This window comes from Protomyctophum parallelum, assembly GCF_964188405.1.
Source record: "Protomyctophum parallelum genome assembly, chromosome: 14".
Classification (NCBI taxonomy): Eukaryota; Metazoa; Chordata; class Actinopteri; order Myctophiformes; family Myctophidae; genus Protomyctophum; species Protomyctophum parallelum.
The window spans coordinates 47475061-47500790 of NC_139709.1; the positions used below are offsets into that span (position 1 = coordinate 47475061).

Sequence of the window (25730 nt, forward strand, 5' to 3'; positions counted from 1 at the left end):
AGCTGCAACATGTAATGATTTTCTTCTTTTTCTTTTTTTTCCTTTTTTTTCACCTCAAGCTTGAATCTGGGTGCCAAGCTCAGAAAATGAAGTGTACAAATATCAATCTGCAATATATCCGAAAACATGTACAGTATATTGCGAGTTTCATACGGTGATTTTCATGTCTAGTGCTATCCCAACCTGGCAGTAATGGGTGCTCTCTGAGCATTGTTGAGCCTGCTCTGGTGAGGTCTTCCCTGCCTGTCCTTGGTGGTGCTGATGCAGGCGCTGTGCTTGTTGCTCTGCAGGTGGTGCCAGTACTTGAGCAGCTCACTGGGATGAAACCCGTGGGACGTGATCAGGTGGCTGTACTTGCAGCTGGAGTAGGAAACTCGCCAGTGGTTGAACAGGAACTCGTTGGGCGGCGGCGTGGGCTCTATCCGTAGCTTGGCCAGGCAGATCCCCACGTACACGTCCTCCAAATGCAGGCGGCGGATTCCCTGAGAGGCTCGGTAGATTTTCGCCGCCAGGTCTCCGGAGAACACGTAACCCGTCCCGGAGCAAAAAGTGGGGTACTTCTCGCTCGGGTACTGTTCCGGGGGCATGTACCACTTGCTGTTTTTGTTTCGGTTCGGCGCGTAGCCCCTCATATTATTTCCCGTGAAGTAGTTCTTCTTGGGATTCAGCTCGGGTCTGAGCAGCTTGTGGATGAGGTAATCGGTGTTGACGAACATGTCACTGTCGGTTTTCATTACATAGCTGGCCCGTGGACAATGCACGGCCACCCAGTTCATCCCCATCAGTGTCTTTATAGTCAGGTTGTTGTAGGTATCCAAGAAGTCCTGCTGAAGGATGTCGTGGTGCCTCAGGCTCTCGGACTCCAAGGTCCTCTGCTGTAGGTGCCCCAGCTCTCCTTCATTCGCCCCCAGCAGAAACAGCCGGATGAATCCTAGGCCTGGAGCAAGGCTCCCATTTCCCCCACGTCTGCCGTATGGCATCCCGCGCCTCTACTTGACGAGCCTCGGTGGCTATCAGCAGCACCAGGAACGGTGGTGGTTTTCCCTCTTGGCATTTGTTTGCCTCGTAATGATATAGGGGTACGGCCCGGGCGATAGCACGCCACTCGGGCCACCCTCTTCACTTTGGCTGGCATTGGCTGCCAGAGAGTTCTCCAGACCTGCCTCCCCCCGAGGAGAGACGTCGTCGCCGGCGTCTTGCCGGGAGCTGGCGTTGTTGTTGCCGTCCATGTTAATGGTCGGCTGTGGAACGATCACGAACCGCCACGGGGGCTGCTGGTGGCTCTGGTTTCCTTTTGCCTTGGAGTGTGGCACGCTGCCGCCTCCATGGTCCACGGATGCTCTCGCCACCACGGCGACCCCGCGAGGCCAGGCAACCAGTCCCGGTGGACCAGAAAGACCACGACCCCCAGGAGCGAGAGGGAGATACAGGAGCCCAGCGATGTGCGTACAGCAGTGGCGTCTCCTCCACTGCATGGCGTCCTGCAGCGGACTGGCGTGTGATCTTGAATCCACTTGGACCACAGGTCGAGTTGGTCAGGGAAGTTGCAAGCAGCTTCTCATAGATGCAGAAACTGTGGATAATGTGTGACTGTAGTTCTCCCAAGAGGCTCTTGAAGTCTGTGTTCTCCGCGTTTCACCTGGAACCGTTAATGGCTCATATTGATTTGCTCCAAGGCCAATCTCCAGGAATGTGGTCCTAATGGGAGAAAAGGAGAGGGCATACTATAAAAGGCTTGACAGTGAAAACATGACAGTACTACAAGTAGGCAATTAACCCATTCTGACCTGAGATCAGATTCATACGAGGTTTCCGCCGGACACACACTGGGTCTGATGAACTCATTCTGACCTGAGATCAGATTCTAAAAAATGTCACTCGCTCTTCGATTTTTCAAAAAATAGCAGACCTACAAGCTCGTATCGCGCCACTCGGTGGCGCGATATGAGCTTGTAGATCTGCTATTTTTAAATAGCTAAAGCATAACATGATGCTGACACCAAAATGGGTGCCCGGTCAGAATGGGTTCAAAGGCCAGACCCATTCCCTCACTGCCCTAACGCTCTTGGCCCCTGTCTGCTCATGTGCTCATTTCAGTGAGGAACCTAGGTGTCCATTTGGACAGCTCCTTGACCTTTTTACAAACAAGTTTGCAATGTGTTGAGGGGCAGTGTTTATCAGCTAAAGAGATTGTTAGCAAAGTAAAGCCGGTCTTGACGCGTAAGGATCTGGAAATAGTCATTGCTTCTCGATTTGACAAATAAACATGAGCATATATTACTGTTAGGGCCGGGACTAATTGCGATTAATTTAGATGAATTAACTACAGATAAATTAATCGCACCTTTTTTTTCACCGTGGAACTCACTGGGCGCTTTTCTATAGTACTGAAAACTGGAAATAATAAAAAGTCACCCCATTTTGTGTTGCCTAGAACTGGAGGTCTGACAAAAAACAGTAACAATATGAAGTAAGTACAGCTTTGTGATGTCACTGGAGATGTACTTGTTACTGTTACTAAATCTCTTTCAGACCTCCAGTTCTAGGCAACACAGAATGGGGTGACTTTTTATTATTATTTCCACAACAGGTATATTAATGACAGTAAAATGATGAAAATGAGTGGTATCCTGTAGTCACTATTCGTTGATTCACTGGGATACCAAAAAACATTAAAAAAAAAGGTTTCTCGCTGTTCTCGGGTTGAATATTGATATGCGATTAAAATGCGATTAATCTAGATTAATTAATCGCAAAGCCTCTGATTAATTAGATTAACTTTTTTAATCGAGTCCCAGCTCTAATTACTGTACACCTGTTCTAGCCCAATTGCATTGGCTACCCGTGAAATATCAATAAAAAAATGTGTTTATAGCTGTAAATGGCCTGGCCCCCACTTTACATCTACGTCCTATCGTCTTATCTCTCCATAGTGTCTCAAGCGTTGATGGTTTCAGATTAATTCAGCTCTTGTCACTTATCCACGTAGTAATGGACAGCACATTGTACCTGAGTGATGTAGAGCTGACTGGACTAGTCCATGTCTGAATTCTCGAAGGAATTGCTTCACCTGCTGAGTGGTTGTCACACTCAGAATGTGCTTTTAACCCATTCTGACCTGAGATCAGATTCATACGAGGTTTCCGCCGGACACACGCTGGTCTGACGAATGGAATTTTCTGTTATAGTTTAGTTAGTGAAATGGGACTACTGAAAGAGTAAATCTTAAATGTGTCCAATATTCAGATTTTGGAAAAAATATTGAATAAGCAATGATTGAAGCTAAGAGCATCTACTGCTGTAATCACTAGTCTATTTCAGTGGTTCCCAAACTTTTCAGGTTGAGAACCAAAAGAGAGATTAGACGGTTTTTTTTCTCGAGTCGTGACTCGCAAATGGGGTTCCGACCCACTGTTTGGGAAACGATGCTATATTATTTATTTATTCCTGTGATGTTGTGAAGTTGGTTCTGTAGAACGGCTACTTTTCCCTTCTTTAATATTTATTGGTTTGGTTGATTTTGAAATGGACTGACCTTGACGTTCACAAGATGGCACCACATTTTCACCATGCTAGTAGCACTGTAGACACTGCTGAAGCCTACAACATTCAGTAAATGACCTGAGAAACAGTCCGTACCTTAACCTGATGTCTGGTCCAGCATTGTGAATGAACTCTGATGTGCTGTATGAATTTCGGCCTTCTGAAAAAGGAAAAGAGTGCTAGTAATATCCTTCCATTGGATCAATGAGTTAAATAAGCTAAATGTGATCGTGTTACTTAATCCTTAAGAATATGTAATGAAATAACGTAACCCTAAATAGCCCTAAGTAAACTAACGTTGTAAAGTAGTAAAGTATTCCTAAATGCAAATGAAGCAAACTTGATTCTTCTGTCATGTTGAGAATATGGTATGATTTGGGTTTTCATTCAAACCATTCTCAAGTATTTAACCTCATAGATGCAAATACGTTGATCGTATCCAATAATACATAATTATAATATCTGTAAACTTTTTTTTTTTTGTCTTGAAAGCAAACACTTTATTCTGATCTTGAAATAAGTCACAAATTATTGTGCAGTACAATAATTCTGTGTAAAACATTGTCTGCTAGATTCTAAGAAATGTCTCCACCCTCAAAGGTGTTCCTCCCTTCTTCCTCTTATGTGTTATCAAAGTTTACGTGGCCCCTTTCAAAAGTTCAACTTAAATTAATTAAAAAGGCCTTAAAAAGACTTGTAAGACTGTAAAAATGCCAGATGAGAAACATGAATGACGGATGGAAAAACAGGATTTAGGGTTTCTTTTGCTTGTGTTTTATTTGTGCTTTTTTTGTAAGTGATAAATTGGTCTTACTCTTATCCACTTAAACCACTTAAAATGTAGTTCAAATCTGTGAACGACAGCTGTTCTATTACACTAAATCTCTTTGAAAATAGCCTATTTACAAGCTAGCAACGCATCTCATTGCAACACGTTGTGAGCTTGTTAATCAGCAGTCTTTCCCAAATGTCTCTCCCACAGATGAGTGATGCGAGGATTCAAGTAGTTAAATGTAATTCTGAGTGGCATTAAAAACTCTTTAAATCTAACTTGCCTAAACCTGCAGAAACACAGTAAAACACTGCTTTATGCTGAATGCACTTCTCCACTCCTCTGCTTCCCAAAAGTGCCAGAATCTTGATAAGAAATGTCTGTAGAATGGTCGGCCTATGTTCCGTTTGTGGGCCACACTAAGCCCCCCTGGAGTGATGTGTGTCCTCTCACATTCTACTGAATTACACACAACCCTCTTAAAGGACCCCCAGAGACAAAGAACTGTTTGTGAGAGCTCACAGAAGCACTGAAAAGACTTATGTTCGTTCGGCTCTCATGGACCCGTCAACTGAAATGAAAAGGAGCATTTCCTTTTCCCAGCCATGTGAACGTACATGCACTTGGCATGCAAGCGTGAGAGGGAAAAAAGGCCTTCAGATTTGGAACTGTCTCTCTTACATACCTTGGTATCGGGTCGCCCACCACCACAGACCCGAAACGGTCGTTTGTGTAGCATGCACGACACACACGTACACACACACACACGCCTGTTTCAGCTTGAATCACAGTTCCTCTTTCCCAATTGTCCTCGGACTTGGTGAATCATAGCCCGGTCGCGTGTTGTGCCTCGATGTTGTGGATCCGCTATTGCTTCACTGACATGTATGGGCTAGATAACCCAAGTCCTCATCCTTTTATTCCTCTAGAATGACTAAGTCCCCCGTCTGCTCAGCCAACCAGCTCGTCATTGTCATTCAAACGGAACATGTTTTTCTTCTTTGCCGGGTCCCCTTCCTGGCACGCACAGCTCCCTACCAAAATGCAAGCGCATATGTGCGTGGCCATACATGTGTCTGAGAGCTCTGGTGTTGCAATGTCTTGCTCTGCCGCGGTGCATCGTCCCTGGAGGCTGTGCTTGCAGAGTTTTGATGCTAGCTTGTGCTGTTGTGGCTGCCACCTCTCCAGGAAAAGAGTGGGCAAAGGCGGTGTGCTGATCTGGACTCGCTCACAGAGCCCAGGGCGTCCGGGGTCCTCTGGCTGTGCTGTGGTTGTTGCCTCGTGCACCGAGGCAGGGCAGATGAACGTAGCGGCTGGGTGTGTGTGCGCGTTGTAGCAGCCACCCTCTGTCTCTGCTGCTGCTCATCCTCCTGTGCTGCCTGCACCCACACCGCCTTCTCGTTTGCTCTTGCTTTTCCTTCCTCCTCTTCCTATGTGCTTCCTTGCTCGTATTTAATTTTTTCTGTCATGTCGTTTTTTCCCCCTCTCGTATCTCCCTTCCTCCACCCCTCCTCGCACTCTCTCCCTCCCTCCGATTTTGATGGATTTGCCTGCTATTGGGCGCGCACAGTGTGTGTGTGTGTGTGTGTGTGTGTTGTCGTCGCCTGTATTCCGGAGGTGAGCGGCTGGTGAGAGGCTTAAGACAGCTGTGGGGGGAGGTGGGGTGGTTAACGCTGTTGTGCGTCTGGGTTCTGACAGACAGAAACCCCCCCCCCCCCCCCCCCCCTCGTCACATCACAGCATCTCTACCGCTCTACGAGCTGCTGCTGTTGCTACTGTTTCCGCCTGCTTTGTGGGAAGCGGAGGCGAGCGAGCGGGGGTTGGGCTCATGACCTATTTGTATTCACTCCCACCCCTCAGTAAGGGGGGAACAAGAGGATATCTCCACTTTGCGTGTGGTGAAAAGTGCGAGGGGTGTCGGGCGGGGGGGGGGGATTGGGTGCGATGGTCTCCTCATCGACACCTCCCTCCACAGGGGCCATTATGCTGGAGCATTGCTATCGGCTTCCCCCGGCACCCATTTGGAGCGGTTCCACAAACCTCAGGCTTGATAAATCCTCCCCTGTGTGTAGTCACCGTTCAAGCCATGTTGTTTTCACCATTGTGTAATATCTGCCTTTCCAGCAGTATTTTCACAATTGATAGGAGGTGGGGGATATGGCATGCCCCCCCCCCCCCCCCATTGTTTCATCCTTACCATGGTACCTCGCTGTATTTATAAACCAATTTGCAAGAAGAATTGATTTCTGATTTGTTCTTTTCTTTCGTTTGTTTTATACTATAACCACTTGCGTTTTTACATACTGCATAAAAATGAATCTACAATGAAAAAACAATAGTGGTTGACCACTTTAAACCCTTGTGTCCTTTGGATGTGACGCGACACCATCATAATGGTGTCAGGATTCTCTTGGTTCTCTTGGTCTTAATGTTTACTGATGTTTTTCAGACCTCCAGTTCTAGGCAACACAGAATGGGGAGACATTTTTATTATTTCCTCACAACTCTAAGGTATATTAATGACATGGTAAAAAATTTAATTTAAAATTCCCCTTTAAGGTCAGATAAGGAAAATTAAATGGCCAGTAATCTGAGAAGAGACGATATAATAAAATAGTAAAGGAAAGGAAAGAGAAAGATCGTTGATTCTAAATGGCTAATCTACACTCTCAAATTAAAGAGTTGCCACCCACATGAAATGATGCAATGCTTGCTGCGGTTGCTGTCTTGGAGTGCTTGTGTCCTTGTCACCCGTCCTTGGTGAGAGAGACAGCTGTCGGGCTGTCGCCGGCGGAGGTGGAAGGGACATGTGTCTAACTTCCCCTTCCTTCGTGTGGAAAGGTGGTGTGTTGTTGAGAGCGGGTTGAGAGAAGCTTGAGAGAGAGCTGTGGAGGAGGTGTCCAATACGTTCGAGAGAGAGAGAGAGGTCTGGCTGACCAACCCTTTTTGTATGATGAAGATGAAGTCCTCCTTGTCGTCATGTAGGCAGGACTAAGCAGCTGTGGGGAACTAATGCTTATAATTAACTTCTTCCTACCTTTCTTAGGCACATAATTACTATAAATTGCTATGACTACATAAAATGCAATTCTAGTGCCGTCTACGTAACATGCTATAATTCTGTATAAAATGCCATCTAAGTCTACATAAAGTGCTATCTAAAGGGGCTAGGGCAAGTGCTACGGGCCGTGATGGAGTCTGAAAAGGTGGGTTTTCGGGAAGATTGGGAGTGAGGATGCAGTTTTGATTGTAATGGGAAGTGCATTCCATAGTTTTGGAGCCAGAAGAGAGAGTTTGGTTAAATTATGGTTAAACTAAAGTGTCAACAGTTTTTGTTGACAAATACATTTAAAGTTTCTTCAACTTTTAGTCGACAAACGTGACACAATTTAAAAAGGATGAGTTTTACTAAATATAGGGTACGTTCAGATAATAGGCACACTGAGCCGGTGTGCATTTCCAAACGCACCCATGATGAAAAAAAAAAAAACTAACGGCGGTGATTGAAACTTGACTGAGACTAAATTGAAAAAAATAGCTAATTATTGGCTAAACACTAAGGTTGTATTGATAATTCAACATTAATAGGTTCCGTCCATCCGTTACAGAGTAAAAGCGGCCATGTCTTCCCGGCACCCCAGAGCTCCTATTTTGAAGGAATCCCGGGGCTGATTGTGATAAAAAAAAAAAAAAGATAATGATTTCGTTAAGCACTCGAAAGTTAGTTTTCATTGTGATACTGATAAATTGGAAAAGAATAAAGTGCCAGCACACAAGAAATGCCCCTTTTCACATGGTTTATTACCTCCGACTCTGACCAACTGATACTGAGAAATTGGAACTTGAAGTATACTACTTCCACTGATGCAAGCTGTAACACTAACCAGCGGTGTAATGGTGATTAATCTTTTTCTGTACCACGGCAATTTAATTAATGACGTCACGTGCGCCTACATGTGCACAGAACAGCTATAGCCAAGTGTATGAGTCAACTCATGACAAATTAATTAATTCAAACGACCATAAAACAACAGTAACAGTGTGCTGTTGTTACTCACACCATGTGTTTATAATCTACTAGTTGCGACGTGCCGAGTTCTAAATATTGGTTTCGATATATTTTTGCAGTTAATTGCCAGAAGGGCTTTATGCAGTGGGGTGTGTGTGTGTGTGTACTAAGGGTGTGTGTGTGTGTATAATAAGTTACAGCTTAGAACACTCCTGTGAATCAGTCTGCTGCTAAACTCTGGCCTGTTGCTATAAGGAAATGCAGAGAGAAAATTTGAAGCAGTGAATTAAAGACATTCCTCAAACTGCCCCAAACATCATCTTTTCTGTTTGATTAATAGACACATTTTCACGCTCTGATACAAGTGTGAGTGTTTTTTTATTCATATCAAGCGGCCTACGTAGTACTCAACACCACTCACTATATCACTTGTCATTCTCTGTGTCACTTGGCCCCCGCTCTGACTCTGCCACCGTGTTCCTGACCGTATCGGCACTTAGTAGCAGTCGCCGGGGGAGGGCAGCTGAACTGCCCGGTCAGCCCACGGCTGCGCTGTTTTCCAAAGGTCCTGTGCGAGTGTGCGCTCCAGCCTGTGGGAATGTCACTGAATGATAGATTACAACTAGACCGCAGGGGTGTGACCCTCAGCATTGCCACCTTCATCTTTCTCATGCAGACACACACACACACACACACTTAATTTCCCCAAGGGGAATCAATAGTGCCCTGTCGGAAAATGGGAGGATGAGCAACAAATTGGTAAAGCGCTGCAAACCTCCATATTTCATAAGCGGAATTCCATGAATACGGAACGAGGGAGGTGTGTTGCCTTATTAAATAAAACTCCCCCTGGACAGAGCATCACATCTGTTCTTAGTTCTCCTTAACTTGCCTATCATCCTAAAAGATGATACTGAAAGAGGCATTTTGTTTCTCCTAAATAGTTATCATTGGATTTCAGTACGATATTTTTTTTTTTTTTGCTTCTCAGGCGTGTACACGTACAGTTAAGTGTTAAATGTTTCTGTGGCTACATCCCACAGTTCATTTAGATTGAATAACCTATAGGCACCTTAAGCTACCTAAAGTCCATACGAAAGATTTGCAGAGAAAAGTTCTGCATGCCGGCTCATTGAAGTGATTCATCTTGTCCAATCGCAAACAAACAAGTTGCAAGGCATTTCACACTTGTGTGGACTGTCCAGTTGCAAATTCACTGTTTTAAACCGGTGATTCCGGGAGTTGGAATTTAAAAAACAGTAGATATACAAGTTAAGTGGTTGCAAGTTGTTGCGTTGCAAATCATTGCTGTAGATGCCCGCTTTAGGCACCACCCACTTCATACATATTTCATATCTGAGATCTGGCTTTTATTTGCATTTTATCTATTTATCGAGTACACACTGCAGTAACAACCATACTCGGTGAACAGCAGTAAAAGACTACTCCCCAAGGATATGTAAGCCTTTTTTTTTTAATGCTACTCTGTTAAAAGTGTGTGTTTGTTTGTGTGTGTTCTTGCAGGAGGGAGCGTCTGCCAGGAAGGCTCAGACTCCAGCTCTGCAGCCCGTCCCCCGTCCAGGTCAGTAGCTCGGTACCACCACAGCAGGGTTTCTCAAAGTGGGTGCTATGGCACCGGTTCTCAACCTGTGGGTCAGGACCCCCAGGAGGTTCCCCCACATGATTTTTTTTAGGGGTCCCCAGATGACAGTAAGTGATGATTTACGGACTTTTAAGACCCTTTTTAAACCTAAAACTAGACCATACTGCATCAAAAATAATCACCGATCTCTACTATATTGGCTCAGGGACACTTTGACACTGGTGTCCATTCCGTTTCCCAGGTGACCTCTGCTCACACTCGCTACTGCCGCAATATCTGTCGTCCTCTATTCCCCCATGCAGCAAAAATATAGAATTTACATATCGGAACGCTTCGCGGAGCACAAGTAACACACTAAAATCACTAAAGGGTTTAGTTAAAAAAAAATCCTCTGAAATAGTTCCATTAGGATGTCAAAGGTTGTCACTGCTAAACAACATTCTGTGTGATTGATTGAAATATTTATTAACAGTTTGTAGAATTTACAGTACATTTTAAGCACAAATTCAATACAAATACTGTCAACTGTGAGTGGACGACCCAATTAAGCATTACACTTGTTTACAACAGGGTCCACATTGTTCAATTCATCAAAACATTTAAAGACATACAAACATTTAGAGACATACAAATAGACATTTCTATGTAGCTAAAGAACAGAACAGGAATTCATCATATGGGAAGCAAAAAAGGGAAAAGATACAATATACAGTGAGGGAAAATGGGGGGGGGGGATTCAGATTTTACAGAGGCCAGTTTCGAATTGCAGCCATCCGTAGGTGCCCTTTGAGAGCGGTTTTGAAGGAGTCAAGGGATTCACATGTCTTAATGACTGTTGGTAGGGCGTTCCACATTTTGGTGGCATAGGAGCGAAAATAATTTAGTCCCTTGTTTGTGCCGAATCTGGGTTGCACATGGTTTGTTGCACTCCCTCTGGTGTTGTGGGTGTGGACTTCGTTTACATTAAGGAAGTATTTAGACAGGTACATGGGTATCTTGGTGGTGTATCGAATCTTGTGGACCAGACCCATTGCAAGATGCTGTACTCTGTCGACGACCCTAAGCCATCCCAGCCTGTCAAAGTGGGCAGGGGTGAGGTGTGTTCGGGGGGTGAGGCCAAGTAGGAGCCTGACCAGTTTGTTTTGGGAGGTCTGGAGCCTTGTTTTGAGGGCCTTTGAGGTGCTGTGGTACCAAGAGGTGGATGCATAGTCAAAGAAACCTTGTACGAGGGCTCCTGTTAAGGTCTTCAAGGTGTTTTTGCTGACCAGTGAGGAGATCCTGTAAAGGAATCTTGTTCTTTGATTGACTTTTTTGATTAAGTTGGTGGCCATTTTATCACCGGAAAGATTGGCCTCCAGGATGGAACCTAGGTAGGTAATGTGATCTTTTCGTGTGATAATATTGTCACCCACTCTAACCAAGAAGCCATCTGCCTTGTTGAGTTTACTATTTGATCCGAAGAGAATGGATTCAGTTTTTCCCAGGTGTAAGGATAGTTTGTTATCAGCGAGCCAGGTGCAGATTCTACTGAGTTCAGAGCTGAGGGTCTTTTCAACCTGCAGTTTGTTCCTGTCCGAGACCAGCAGTGCTGAGTCATCTGCGAACAGGAACAAGTTGCAGTCACAAGCTGAAGTCATGTCGTTAACATAAATTAGGAACAGTAAAGGCCCTAGTATGCTTCCTTGTGGGACGCCACAGCTCACTGGGAGGGGAGGGGACAGTGTTCCGTTCACCTCCACCATCTGTTCTCTCCCCTCCAGGTAGGATTGCATCCAGCTCACTGATGTGCTATCAAAACCAATAGCTTTAAGCTTGTTAACCAGTATGGAGTGGTTCACGGTGTCAAAAGCCTTTTGGAGGTCCAGCATGACCATGCCGCTGTATTTTCCAGCATCCACCTCGTGTTTGATGTGATCGCTCAAATAGAGGAGGCATGTGTCAGTGGAGTGGGATGTTCTGAAACCAGATTGGAACTCGTACAGCAATTTATTAGTGGCAAGATACTTTTCAACCTGTTCATAGACTATTTTTTCCATCACTTTCGAGATGGAGCTTAGAATAGAAATAGGGCGGTAGTTGCCGGGTTCTAATTTACTCCCTTTTTTGTACAAGGGGGTTACTTTGGCCAGTTTAAAATCTTGGGGGACCTGTCCCTGTTTGATGGAGAGGTTAACTATGTGGGTGATGACTGGAGCTATGGAAAAGGCTGAGTCTCTGAGAAATTTGGAGGGAATATTGTCATGGCCAGTGGCCTTGTGGGGTTGGAGGGCACTCAGTTTTTTAAGTACCTCCTCGGTTGTTACCATTGCCATTTTAAAATCATCTTTACAAACACCAAGGTTTTTGTAGAAGGCTTTGATGTGCTCTACACCAAAACGCCCAGAGTGGGAGGGCAGTTTGCTAACCAGCTTTGTTGCAATGTTTGTAAAGAAGATGTTCAAGTGGTTGGCTACATCGAGTTTGTCAGTGATGAGGGTGTTATTCGATTTGATGTTTATGTTAGTAAACCTGGTTTTAAGTTTCCGACCACAGCCTAGTTGGTTGTTTAGTAACTTCCATAGCTCCCGAGGATTGTTTTAGATTTCCTCGGCTTTATCATTGATAAAGTTACATTTGGCTGATTTGGTCATGGCAATTACACCGTTTCTTAGCTTGTTACACTGGGCTTTTAGGTTGCGCAGTTTGGTTTGGAGATCACTGTCGAAGCGCTTGCACTTGGCTAGTTTGGACTTGCATTTAAGAAGTTCAGAGCATTTGTTGTCTCTGGCTTTCATTGCAGTCAGTATGTCCGAATTCATCCATGGCTCCGAGCGGGTTTTGACCCTGACGGTTCTCAAAGGAGCCATGATGTTTAGTACTGATGTAAATTTGGTTTTAAAGCCAAGCCATGCTTCTTCGACTAGTGAGCTCCTGAGCACATCGGACCAATCCAGATTCTCCAGTTCAAGGTTAAAGGCCTCACTAGAGTAGGTTTTGAGGTCCCTAGATATGACTGTTTTGTGACAGTCAAACTTTAGTTTTTGTATTTTGCGGGTACAGAAAATCATAAAATGATCACTGAGCCCACATACAATAACCCCTTTCTTTGAAATTCTGGATTTGTCCAGTGTGTACTTGCATGTAATGAATGCTTTCCTATCCATCGCTTTACCTTTCACCGGGGGCGCTAAAAATATATATAATAAAAGAAACAGTGTTTTTTTTTTTTAGCAGTATTTTTATCCCATTCTGACCGGGCACCCATTTTGGTGTCAGCATAATGTTATGCTTTAGCTATTTAAAAATAGCAGATCTACAAGCTCATATCGCGCCACCGAGTGGCGCGATACGAGCTTGTAGGTCTGCTATTTTTGAAAAATCGAAGAGCGACTGATATTTTTAGAATCTGATCTCAGGTCAGAATGGGTTCATCAGACCAGTGTGTGTCCGGCGGAAACCTCGTATGAATCTGATCTCAGGTCAGAATGGGTTATTTAGTTTTTCGGAGTCGGTGAACCCTGCAAAGGTCACATCCTCCAGCTATCCATTGCTGGAAACCTTCAATCCCAGTCTTTGTGCTGTGATGAATCATGCCTCTTATTCGCCTCTTCCATTGCAGCATAGCCCCTTTCGGGACCCTACGTAAAACTTTTTTGATATTTTGTTTAGTTTTACGTTGGGTCCCTGCTCGCTAGTGTATTTTCGTATGGAAATTCCTAAATGCGGATGTGGAGATTCTCTCTAAAATAGGCCCCGCGGCATGTGACGCCATTATTTTCCTTGAGTTATTCTGAATTCGGTAACTTTAAGTAGCTATACATCCCGGTGCGAATATCTCCTGTGGCGCGGAAGCCGTTAAGTATTTTTAATCTTTGTTTGACCGATTTGGTCGCTTTATTTCTTCTTGTTTGTTTACCGTTTATTGTACCGCCTCCCGGTGTGCGGTTGGCTTGTGAGGCTACGTCCCTGCCTCTGATCTGCTGTGTCATAGCTATAGCGCCACTAGCTAGCCAGATAGGCGGTACAATGAGGTGTCAATAAACAAGAAGAATCCAAGCTTCCAAATCGGGCAAACATATATTAAAAATACTTAACGGCTTCCGCGCCACAGGAGATATTCGCAAAGGTATGTATGTGTACTTATACTTTACATATTCAGAAAGCCTCATACTGAAGAATATCGTCAAAGACCGCGGGGAGGCGTTTTAACATGTAAACATGACCCAGTAAATGTTTTAATCAGGTGGCATGGACGACGAGGAACAGGACCCAATGCACTGGGTCGAACAAATGTCAGAAACTTCAGTAGCATTTGGGTTCTGCTTGGAGGGCTAATTGCAGCACTGATCCTAAGACACGGGCACCCATGCTTTGTTTAGAAGTCTGCATGTGTGTGTGTGCGCAGTTATGTAAGACTGTGTTTGTTTTGTTTTTTTTACCTTGATAAACAGGGTTGATGTAAAGTCTGTGACAAAGTGACACGGCATCACTGACAAAACCGTGAAACATGAAAAGAGTTAAACCTTTCTGCGTTTCTCCCTCTCATTTGGGAAGGTCTGTGCCACAACAACGTCGACGCTCCAGAAATAGCCCTGAGAGAGACACGTCGACAGGTTTTGACGCCTCCACTGTGGCTGCAGCAGCCCTTGTAAACAATGAGCTTGTTTTGCTAACCCGTGCGTCGGATACTTGCAGTGTGTTGGGGGCTTCAACCCATTCTGACCTGAGATCAGATTAAAAAGAATGTCTTCTACATCCTGACAGCTTTCTGAAAAAGCTATGTTTCTATGTCAGTCGTTATTTGATTTTTCAAAAATTTGCAGACCTACAAGCTCGTAGCGCGCCCCTTGGTGGCGCGCTATGAGCTTGTAGATCTGCTATTTTTCAATAGCTAAAGCATAACATAATGCTAACACCAAAAGGGGTTCCCTCCCAAAATGGGTTAAAAGATCATTTGGAGGAGTGAAGGAAAACGGAAAGTTACCTGCAGAAAGAGAAGTAGAACACAATCAGTCTTTTGTTCCAAGTTATATTTTGTTTATTTTGGCATTTGTTATGCTGTTGCTTTCAGCTCAAGGGGGTCTCCAATCAAATGTCTGTAATGGGATTACTCATCTGATCATCACCATACCCCCTGGTATACCTGCAATAATGGATTTCTTATCTGATTTATGTGTTGGTGTTGCTTTTCCGTGCTGCGTTATTAATAATCCAGGAGGCCTCCAGCGGAAAAAAGCTGCGTATATAAAATCATTACTGTTCCATGTCGTCCACAGGAAAATGATTACACCGGGTGCAAGCAGTGAACAAGCAAATGTGTTTTGTAAGACGGGTTGTGTAGGTTCCTCTGTTCACTTCACTTCGACCACATTAACCCTGGCGTCACGAGTTTGGCCCCACACATTTTTATTCATTTTCTTTTTTTTAGTTTTTTACTATTCAAAAACAGGAAATAGCATATCATACCATAACATATCGTTGAAGTCGGGCAGAAACCTTGTGTATCTATATTTCTTCTCTACTTTTTCCCCCAGTAAATGAATGTTCTACTTGTACTTGTTGAATATAAGACTGCACTAATTATGTTTAGAGCAAGGACAAATATTTTACCAGGTAATCTACAAAAAACGTTCAGTGATAGAGAGGGGGGTTATAATTTAAGACGAGAACTTAACTTCAAAGTACACTGTGTTAAATTAAAATCGAAGAGTATGTGCATCTCAGTTCGTGGAGTCCAATTGTGGAACGGACTAAGTAAGGAGGTGCAACTCAGCCCTAACATTAACCACTTTAGGATGTCATATAAAACGATTATATTTAGGAGGTATTTAGACGAGGAGGGGCGGTGTTGACGCATTGAGTAAAAAAAACTGGTTGTCCAGCCCGCTGTGGGCCTCTGGGAAAAAAAAAAATATATATATATATATATATTCTTTTTAGTTAAAGTACCGGTTTTACCAGTTGTATCGATTTTATTTCTGTTATTGCCAAGATTGTTTTCACTTGATCTATTTTCATGTCTTCCTTTAACCCGTTCTGACCGGGCACCCATTTTGGTGTCAGCATCATGTTGTGCTTTAGCTATTTAAAAATAGCAGATCTACAAGCTCATATCGCGCCACCGAGTGGCGCGATACGAGCTTGTAGGTCTGCTATTTTTGAAAAATCGAAGAGCGACTGACATTTTTAGAATCTGATCTCGGGTCAGAATGGGTTCATCAGACCAGTGTGTGTCCGGCGGAAACCTCGTATGAATCTGATCTCAGGTCAGAATGGGTTAAGCAATGATAAACCGGGTTGTTATAAATATATGTGTGTACACATGTATATATACTATTAAGTTATATGCGTAAAAGCAAAAGGGCTTAGGGACCTAATAAGTTTAATACTTCACCCTACTCCTTTTCGGACATTGTTAGAGTATTTTCTTTATTGTTTCAGTGTTTTAATGTATTTGAATTCAAATAACGTTCGAAATAAACTCATTCATTCATTCATACTTCGTCATACAAGACACACAAAAGTATCTTAAATGGCCGTTCTACAAGCTCACAACATGTCATAATGATGTCTGGAACTTGTAGATCTGCTAAATTTGGAAGGAAGAGAAGGTGAAAGTGTTTTATATAATCTAAACAATTTACCAAATCGAAAGGTATTAACAATTGCTTATGACTAAATATGAACTACATTAGATCCATTGGAACACAGGTTATTTTGTTCCATTTTGATTAAAAGTAACGGGTCTGGACGTACAATAGCGACAATATGTGACAGTTGTCGGCGCAGCATGGTGGGTTATTTCAGTTCAACAATGTATGTACATGTGTGATTTATGCTTTTCTTTCTCTTCCTCTTCCGTCTCCAGTTTCACAAGCCAGACCTCCGCCGAATCAGAAGAAAGGTACTGTATGCATGGTTTTAACCTGTTTGGATGGCGTGGTTATAGATTAAACTGTATGGTTACTGTTCAAAGATGGCCATTGATTTATGGCAAACTATCAATTTTCATTGACAACTGTGACCTCTTTTTCTTTTCTGTTTAACCCCTGGCCCTTTAGTTTTTGTTTGCATGGATTAAAGTTCTCATTCACCACGACTGATTCCAGTATTGGAATTAGAACGGGTCAAACTCGCAAAAGAATACATGTTCTGTAGCTTAACGTGTAAATCCTTCCATAAAACCTTAATGGTCTCAGATATTTCAAAAAAGCAAAAAATGTTAAAGCTTCAATCTTATTTAGGGAAATTTGTGACTAATCTGCAAAATAAATGCTTACCAATACCAATGACTTTCTTCACAAAATGTTTTCATAAAGGTGTCAATGTCACCTTTCAATTTGTTCCAACCCTTGTGACAGCTGCTGAAAGTTGGGGTACCATTAACACGCTGGATTCGTATACCCGTCCTATACCTAACTGCCGCTGGGTACAGATGACGAGAAGGCTCGTCTTAAAGGGACACTTCACCCTTTTTGCAAAAGAATATATGTTAATGACGTTTAGAAGCTTTAGAACACTTTCCTGGAGATCTTTATGTGTGTAATATGTGGTTTTAGATATTTTAGATTGTAGCAGTGAGCCTGTTGTCTCTGATGTCATGGACACTGGGCTCACTTCCTTCCTGGACTACATGTTGTCTCAGTAAGACAGCTCTCCCCCTATCCACAAGGAGGAGCAGTGCACCAAAGAATTATGGGAATTGTAGTCCAGGAAGGTAGTGAGACCAGTGTCCATGACATCAGAGACAAGAGGCTCACTGCTACAATCTAAAATAACTAAAACCACATATTACACACATAAATACCCCCAGGAAAGTGATCTAAAGCTTCAAAACGTCATTAACATATATTATTTTGCAAAAAGGGTGAAGTGTCCCTTTAAGGCATTTGATATCGCTATAGCATTGCCTCGCTGTGTTTCATTTTTTTTAACATCTCCTGTTGTTATGCACGGTTGCCAGGGCCCCGCCCGCACTGGTGGTTTTTCTCAATAGCCATTAGTTTCTGTTTTAGGCTGCACCTTTGCAGGCTTTTTTTCTCTGAAATGCGCTGTCCGTGGTGTGATGGAAACATCAACGTTTGCTATAGCAAGGATTGGCCTTATTTTAAAGGGACACTTCACCCTTTTTGCAAAAAGAAAATATGTTAATGACGTTTAGAAGCTTTAGATCACTTTCCTGGGGGTATTTGTGTGTAATATGTGGTTTTAGTTATTTTAGATTGTAGCAGTGAGCCTGTTGTCTCTGATGTCATGGACACTGGTCTCACTACCTTCCTGGACTACAATTCCCATAATCCTTGTGGATGGGGGGAGAGCTGTCTTACTGAGACAACATGTAGTCCAGGAAGGAAGTGAGCCCAGTGTCCATGACGTCAGAGACAACAGGCTCACTGCTACAATCTAAAATATCTAAAACCACATATTACACACATAAAGATCTCCAGGAAAGTGTTCTAAAGCTTCTAAACGTCATTAACATATATATTTTTTTGCAAAAAGGGTGAAGTGTCCCTTTAACTCTGTAGCATTAACGCTAATACTTTAGCATTCGAGATGGAAGCCAAAACCGGACATGAGTCATAGTGGAATAGCCTGAAAACACCCGGCACCCAAGCACCACCACTTTTGTCCACCAAACGGCACTCATCATCATCACATTTGTGAAGAAAGCTTTCATCTAGCAGATTTTACACAAATGTGGGTTACATGTGTGTGTGTGTGTGTGTGTGTGTGTCCTTTACCGTGGTACATGGTTTTAAATTCCTTCCTAAACCTGCAGGGTCCCGGACCCCCATCGTCATCATCCCCGCCGCCACCACCTCTCTCATCACCATGCTCAACGCTAAGGACCTCCTCCAAGACCTCAAGTAAGCCTGAGTTTATGCCTGTTGGGGATTTACCGTTGCTCTGTCGTCCTCAGAGCTCTCATTGTTAACCCATTCTGACCTGAGATCAGATTCACACGAGGTTTCCACTGGACACACACTGGTCTGATTAACCCATTCTGACCTGAGATCAGATTCTAAAAAATGTCAGTCGTTCTTCGATTTTTCAAAAAATAGCAGACCTACAAGCTCGTATCGCGCCACTCGGTGGCGCGATATGAGCTTGTAGATCTGCTATTTTTAAATAGCTAACGCATAACATGATGCTGACACCAAAATGGGTGCCTGTTCAGAATGGGTTAAAGCTCTGTCTCTATAGTATGTACGGACGTTTCCGTCCGCCACACCAGCTTTATCCAATCAGTAGAGAGATAATTTTAGAGATAATTAAATCAGCTTAAATTTTTGATAGTGTTCCAGGTCTGCTCATTTTTGGTCTTTCTTTCATTTCACGTCTGTGTCCTAAGCACTAGGGCATTCACAGATACTGGTTTTTGGTATTCGACTTTGATTACCTAAAGGTGGTCAAATTTTCGTTTATTCGCTGATTAAATATCTTATTTTTCTTCATCCAATATAAATGAGCATTCATCATTAACCCATTCTGACCGGGCACCCATTTTGGTGTTGGCATCATGTTATGCTTTAGCTATTGAAAAATAGCAGATCTACAAGCTCATATCGCGCCACCGAGTGGTGCGATACGAGCTTGTAGGTCTGCTATTTTTGAAAAAAATCGAAGAACGACTGACATTTTTAGAATCTGATCTCAGGTCAGAATGGGTTCGTCAGACCAGGGTGTGTCCAGTGGAAACCTCGTATGAATCTGATCTCAGGTCAGAATGGGTTAAAACGCTATGTTGCAAGCCTTGAAAACTACCAGCGAGTAAAGGTTTACCTAATGTAGGATCATCGAATGGTTGTGAAAGGCGGCTGTGCATTCTGATGGGACTAAACTCACAGCAGCTCTTCCTTTCGACCATGAATCATAGCAGACTTACAAATGCCAATACGTTACGGATTGGACGCGTTGAGAGCTTGTAGATCTGCTATTTTTTTATATGCAACGTCGTTCTACGACGGAACATCACATGACATGCTGCCATTCTCTGTAAAAGAGAGCCTCTGGTTGAAATGAAATGTAGCAAACATATTAATTCAACATGAAGTTGAATAACCCATTCTGACCGGGCACCCATTTTGGTGTCAGCATCATGTTATGCTTTAGCTATTTAAAAATAGCAGATCTACAAGCTCGTATCGCGCCACCGAGTGGCGCGATACGAGCTTGTAGGTCTGCTATTTTTGAAAAATCGAAGAGCGACTGACATTTTTTAGAATCTGATCTCAGGTCAGAATGGGTTTAATCAGACCAGTGTGTGCCCGGCGAAAACCTCGTATGAATCTGATCTCAGGTCAGAATGGGATAAGAGACATGATGTCACCACTAGAGCTTTGTAATGTCCTACCAAATTGTGGATATACTCCGCACCAGGAGGGACTGCTACTGTCACGACAAGTCTCCAATCTAGCTTGTTAAACAATCTATATTAATCAACAACCGTAAGTGAAGTATTTATATCTGTCTGGCATGAATGCTGCCGTTTCAACTCCCCAAAGTTTACAGTTCAGTATGAGTTCAGAAAACTCTCTTTAGTGCCAGCTTCGTCACTCTGCGTTTTCAGAAAATGGACAAAGGGTACAGGGAGAGCAAGGTCGTGGGTTTTCCTTTCAGCACACGTTTCTTTGAATTATTCGTTATCCGGTTGTGTTAGAACCAAGCGAGATGATAATGAATGTCTAATAAATGTACGCTATACACAACGGCATGTTTAATTAGGCCTCCGTATCTACAGTACCATGCACACATAAAACTGAAGAAAAAACAACCAACCCACACGTCACAAAGACGACTGGAAATCCACATGATAGCTTTTTTTTCCCCCTTTCCAAGCTGGAAAAGAAAAATGAGTGTGCATTCATTCATGAGATTAAGTGCACATGTGGCCTACCCGCCGACGCCAGGGCCTCGCAGATACACCTCTGGTGTAAATGGAACTATAAATCAACCAGGCGTTCTAAAGCCCAATTTATACTCTGTCGTGCGGCACTGTCATTTGTGGGGAAGTAATTGATTTTCAGAGCTAACGACCGCACTGGTTTTTCCAGCCAGTCTGTACAATTTGACAAACGGGTAAGAGGCGTTATGTACTGTACATGTACTGTACTGGACATTCTTAACACTGCTGCAGCACATGGCCTGTGTCGTTCATGTTACAAAAAAGAAAAAAAAAACGAACCCTTAGAAACAGGCTGGTTCTCAAAGTATCAGTTCAACCTCTTCAATCCCAGCATCCATATTCTAGGTGGAACATTAGCAAAAAATAATAGCCAATCTACAAGCTCACAACTTTGTGAGATTGTAGAGCAGCTATTTTAACCACTTGTGTGGTACGAGGCGTCATAAAAACAGCTCCCGTAGGATTTTTGTGCTAAAATTGCAGATCTTGGTCCTATAGAGTCCAAACTATGAGAAAATGATTGGGTTAAAAAAGTCCTGACCCCCACCCAAAGGTTATACTAACTATACTTGAGTCAATCAGTACAAATCTACACTCAGTATTGAGCAAGACATGAACATTGAATAAATAAGCATCTGTCAGATCTTGTCTATGATTTTATCAATCGGTACAAAACTATATTATTGAGCAAGATGACATCAATTCCCTGATGAGATCATATAGAAAACAAATAGGCTAATTAACCCATTCTGACCGGGCACCCATTTTGGTGTCAGCATCATGTTATGCTTTAGCTATTGAAAAATAGCAGATCTACAAGCTCATATCGCGCCACCGAGTGGCGCGATACGAGCTTGTAGGTCTGCTATTTTTTTTTAAATCGAAGAACGACTGACATTTTTAGAATCTGATCTCAGGTCAGAATGGGTTAATCAGACCAGTGTGTGTCGAGTGGAAACCTCATATGAATCTGATCTCAGGTCAGAATGGGTTAAGAAGATGCCATTACTATCCCAGTGCAAAACAAATACATTCACTCATTCACATCATGTAATACTGATAATATAATTTATTGCAACACAAAAGCTTTAGATAAAGTATGAGAAAATGTTTACTTTGTTCATCAGGAACAATATGGGGATTCGGGAATAAAGTGCTTAAAACATGTGCCCACTGTGGCTGCCTCACTGCTTTTAGTGCACTAAACAAACAGTCCATAGACTTGGCTGTTCCCTAAAGTGCTCTAACAAGCAAAGTCCATAGACTGTGATATAGAGGACAACTACTGTACCCAATTTCTTCAACCTGCCTGACTGTCAAGCAAGCTGTCACAGGAGGGGTCTCTGGGGCTGACACTGTCTGATGATCTATATGAGCAATTTAACATGATATTACGCTACAACGAATAACGATGGACCACAAACCTGTTGCCCTGATCACTGATATAATCAGAAACCACCACCCAACCAGTCTGCCCTGCAGTGCAGCTCAAATTACTGGTTTATAAAAGTAAAATGAACAGCTGCTTGTGTTGCTGTTATTTGTTATAAATATTAAGTATCACATTTGCTTGATTGCCAGTTTGTGATCGCTCAAAATTACATTAGAAAAATTGTGTAATCATGACACTGACTGGACTGAGAGAGACTGAGAGAGTGGGGGGGGATAGAGAGAGAGAGGGAGGTCCCTCTCGTTTGGTCGTCGGTCCATGCGTGCAGCGTGACAAATTATTTGAAACAACTTTTTTTTTTTTCAACCAAGGCTCTTTTTTTTAGGTTATTAGAGAAAGTAAAGTGTTGATTATTTTTCATTTGCTGATTTCTTTCGTTTTAGGGTATTTAGCCATTTTTGACAGGGGGCGGGGGTATTCGAGCATGGGGCTAAATATGTATTTTTTTGCAACATTTTATAGTGATTTCTGTTTTTATTATTTACTATAGTCCTAATAAACCCCAAGAAATTATATTTGGCCACAAAAGATCATGGGATCTACTGAATGTGTCAAACTGACATATTGAGCCCATGACACACAGTGTGGCTTCCCCCCAGTAGGCTACCTTCAGATTCAGTATAGATCCTGTGATCTTTTTGGGCCGGATGTAATTTCCTGGGGTCTAGTAGGACTATAGTAAATAATAAATAAATAAATCTATCAATATTTTGTAAAAGAAATGCGTATTTAGACCATAGACTGTAAAAAATATGGACAAAGCGTTCCCCGGGTCTAACATGAACGTAAAATGAAGCCTGTAATAATATGCTAATTCCTGATGTAAGTCGCCATCTTTGGTACCAGCTGGCCATTGGCTGGCTCCGTTTTGTATACCAGCTGGTCATTGGCTGCCCAGACAACGAGGCGGGACTTCCCCCCTTCTTCTCCGTTGGTTTTTATTTTGACTCGAGTGGGAGGGGAATCCCGATCATAGACTGTAATGGTAGCCACGCCCCTCAGAACATACGCGATGTTTTTTTTTCTTTATGGTCATTTTTTTAATTAATGGGACCATAATTTTCCAAAAAGAATATTATGACATTAGAAATGAGACTTTAAACTAGTGACTGGAAGAAGAAAGTATTCATGACCATGTTTATTAAGGTAATACAGTCTAGGTGAAGTTGGGCCAAAATACATGGGCCTCTATGGAGCTATGGGGCTTTTTGGGTCCGGTCCAGCGCCACAACAGGCCATTATATGAACTACCGATTTCAAATGAGGCTTCACGAAATATCTGGCTGACTGCCCCCCTGATTTAGACCAGTGTTCGAATGCCCCCCTGTCAAAAATGGCTAAAATGGCTAAAACAAAAGAAAGCAGCAAATGAAAAAAAATTACACTCATCTTTTACTATCACTAATAACAACCTAAAACATGAACCTTGGTTGAAAAAAACTAAAGTTGTCCTGTAAACCTTTTTTTTTGTCCACGCAGTCATATACATGACTTGACACAGCCTACCTTTTTCACTTCACTCGAGTGACGAGTCGTTTTGTTTGTGAGCGGAGCGGCTGTTGCACTCAACTACATACATGTGTTCAGCTTGTTTATGTTCAGTTTCCATTGTGTGTATAATTCGACTGCGTTGTGCGGCGGCGCTACCGATCTACAAGCTCACAACGCGTCGCGCTGCAACGTGTTGTGAGCTTGTAGATCTGCTCTAATTCTGCAGTGGACGGCACGGGTGGATTCATACTGCATGATGCGATGCGCGCCGCTGATGATGCGGCCAGGCAGCAGGTTCAGAGCCCCAGAGGGGGCGGCCGGGCGTCGCTTAACGGGAGGATGAAGAAGTGACTCAGTTTGGGAGGAGGAAGCGACGCGTGGCCGTCGCGGGCTTCCCTGGGGAGCTGCGACTGAACGGGCTGCAATATTAGACATTTTTTCAGGGAGAACTCTCGGGGGCCTCTAGCCGTCGGGGCTCTACGCAGCTGCGTAGTTTGTGTAGCGCTAGTAAGAACCGCCCCTGAGTCTGACCAGAGCCTTTTGTGGTGTTTCATGGGCAACAGTGCATGCCACCGAATTTGAAGTCAGTGGGGCAAACGGTTCTCAGAATTACAGTACATTTCAAGTACAACTCAATACAAAAACTGTGAGTGGATGACACCATAAAGCATTACACTTGTTTACCATAGGGCTCACCATTTTCAATTAATCAAAACATTTAGAGACGTACGAATATACACAACTATATAGTAAGAAATAAATCATCATAGGAGGTAAAAAGGGAGAAGATATATATATATATATATATATATATATATACAGTGAGGGGAAACTGGTGGGTGGGGGATTCAGTTTCGAATTGCAGCCGTCCGTAGGTGACCTTTGAGAGCAGTTTTGAAGGAGTCAAGGGATTCGCATGCCTTAAAGGTGCAGTGAAATGAAAAAGACGTTTTTCACACTTTTAGACCATATCCGTGGTCATTATATGGACATACCTAACAATGGATGCCAAAAAAATGTGAAAATTCTCATTTCTGTGTGGCTTTATATCAAAGGTCGATAAAAACGATTGTATTATTTATTTATTAAAACGAAAACGTGCTGCGTGATGACGTGTAGAGATACACATCGATAAAAGCCAATAACAATGAAGCTCACCCGTTTCATTTCCCATATTTGCGCGTCCATCCAGCACAGCTGCTACTGATTACAGAAATCCTCCGTTTTTATTACCATTCAATATAACATCCAGACAGTGTATTACTCGGTTTCAACTTAATCATCACGCTAAAATATGTATCCGAAAATATTATAGGGTAGAAATAAGCCACATAACAGTAAACTGGTTGTGCTGGCTGACCATCTGATTTATAAACAAACACATACCACGCTGTTGCTCATAGCATAGCTAACGTCCCTAGCTACCGTCCCATCGCCTGAAGGGATGCGACGCTCTGATTGGTTCAGAAACTTCAGACCGGTGTTTCATGTGGAAACACCATTTTCATGTTGTTCACCATTTCCGTTTCACTGCGCCTTTAAGGACTGTTGGTAGGGCATTCCACATTTTGGTGGCATAGGAGCGAAATGAATTTAATCCCTTGTTTGTACCGAATCTGGGTTGCACATGGTTTGTTGAACTCCCTCTGGTGTTGTGGGTGTGGACTTCGTTAACATTAAGGAAGTATCTAGACAGGTACATGGGTATCTTGGTGGTGTAGCGAAACTTGTGGACCAGATCCATTGCAAGGTGCTGTACTCTGTCGTCAACCCTAAGCCATTCCAGCCTGTCAAAGTGGGCAGGGGTGAGGTGGGTTCGGGGAGTGAGGCCAAGTAGTAGCCTGACCAGTTTGTTTTGGGAAGTCTGGAGCCTTGTTTTCAGGGCCTTTGAGGTGCTGTGGTACCAGGAGGTGCAAGCGTAGTCGAAGAAACCTTGTACGAGGGCTCCTGTTAGGTTCTTCAAGGAGATCCTGT

The 25730-nt window shown here is 43.1% G+C and overlaps 1 protein-coding gene and 1 pseudogene across 3 annotated transcripts in view; one reads left to right on the forward strand and one right to left on the reverse strand.

Annotated features, from left to right (window-relative positions):
- The window catches only part of cdc73 (cell division cycle 73, Paf1/RNA polymerase II complex component, homolog), a 63711-nt gene that overhangs the window by 22364 nt on the left and 15617 nt on the right, over positions 1 to 25730 (forward strand). For both annotated transcript variants that reach the window (XM_083781312.1, XM_083781311.1), the window contains exons 11-13: positions 9849 to 9906; positions 16775 to 16810; positions 18689 to 18776. In XM_083781312.1, coding sequence (XP_083637438.1) covers positions 9849 to 9906; positions 16775 to 16810; positions 18689 to 18776 — 182 coding nt within the window. The remainder of the gene's footprint in view (positions 1 to 9848; positions 9907 to 16774; positions 16811 to 18688; positions 18777 to 25730) is intronic.
- Positions 174 to 5136, reverse strand: LOC310871442 (beta-1,3-galactosyltransferase 2-like; annotated as a pseudogene). The gene is made up of 3 exons (XR_014571087.1): positions 5001 to 5136; positions 3640 to 3703; positions 174 to 1698 (listed from the first exon to the last, which is right to left on the reverse strand). The product of XR_014571087.1 is annotated as a beta-1,3-galactosyltransferase 2-like (transcript).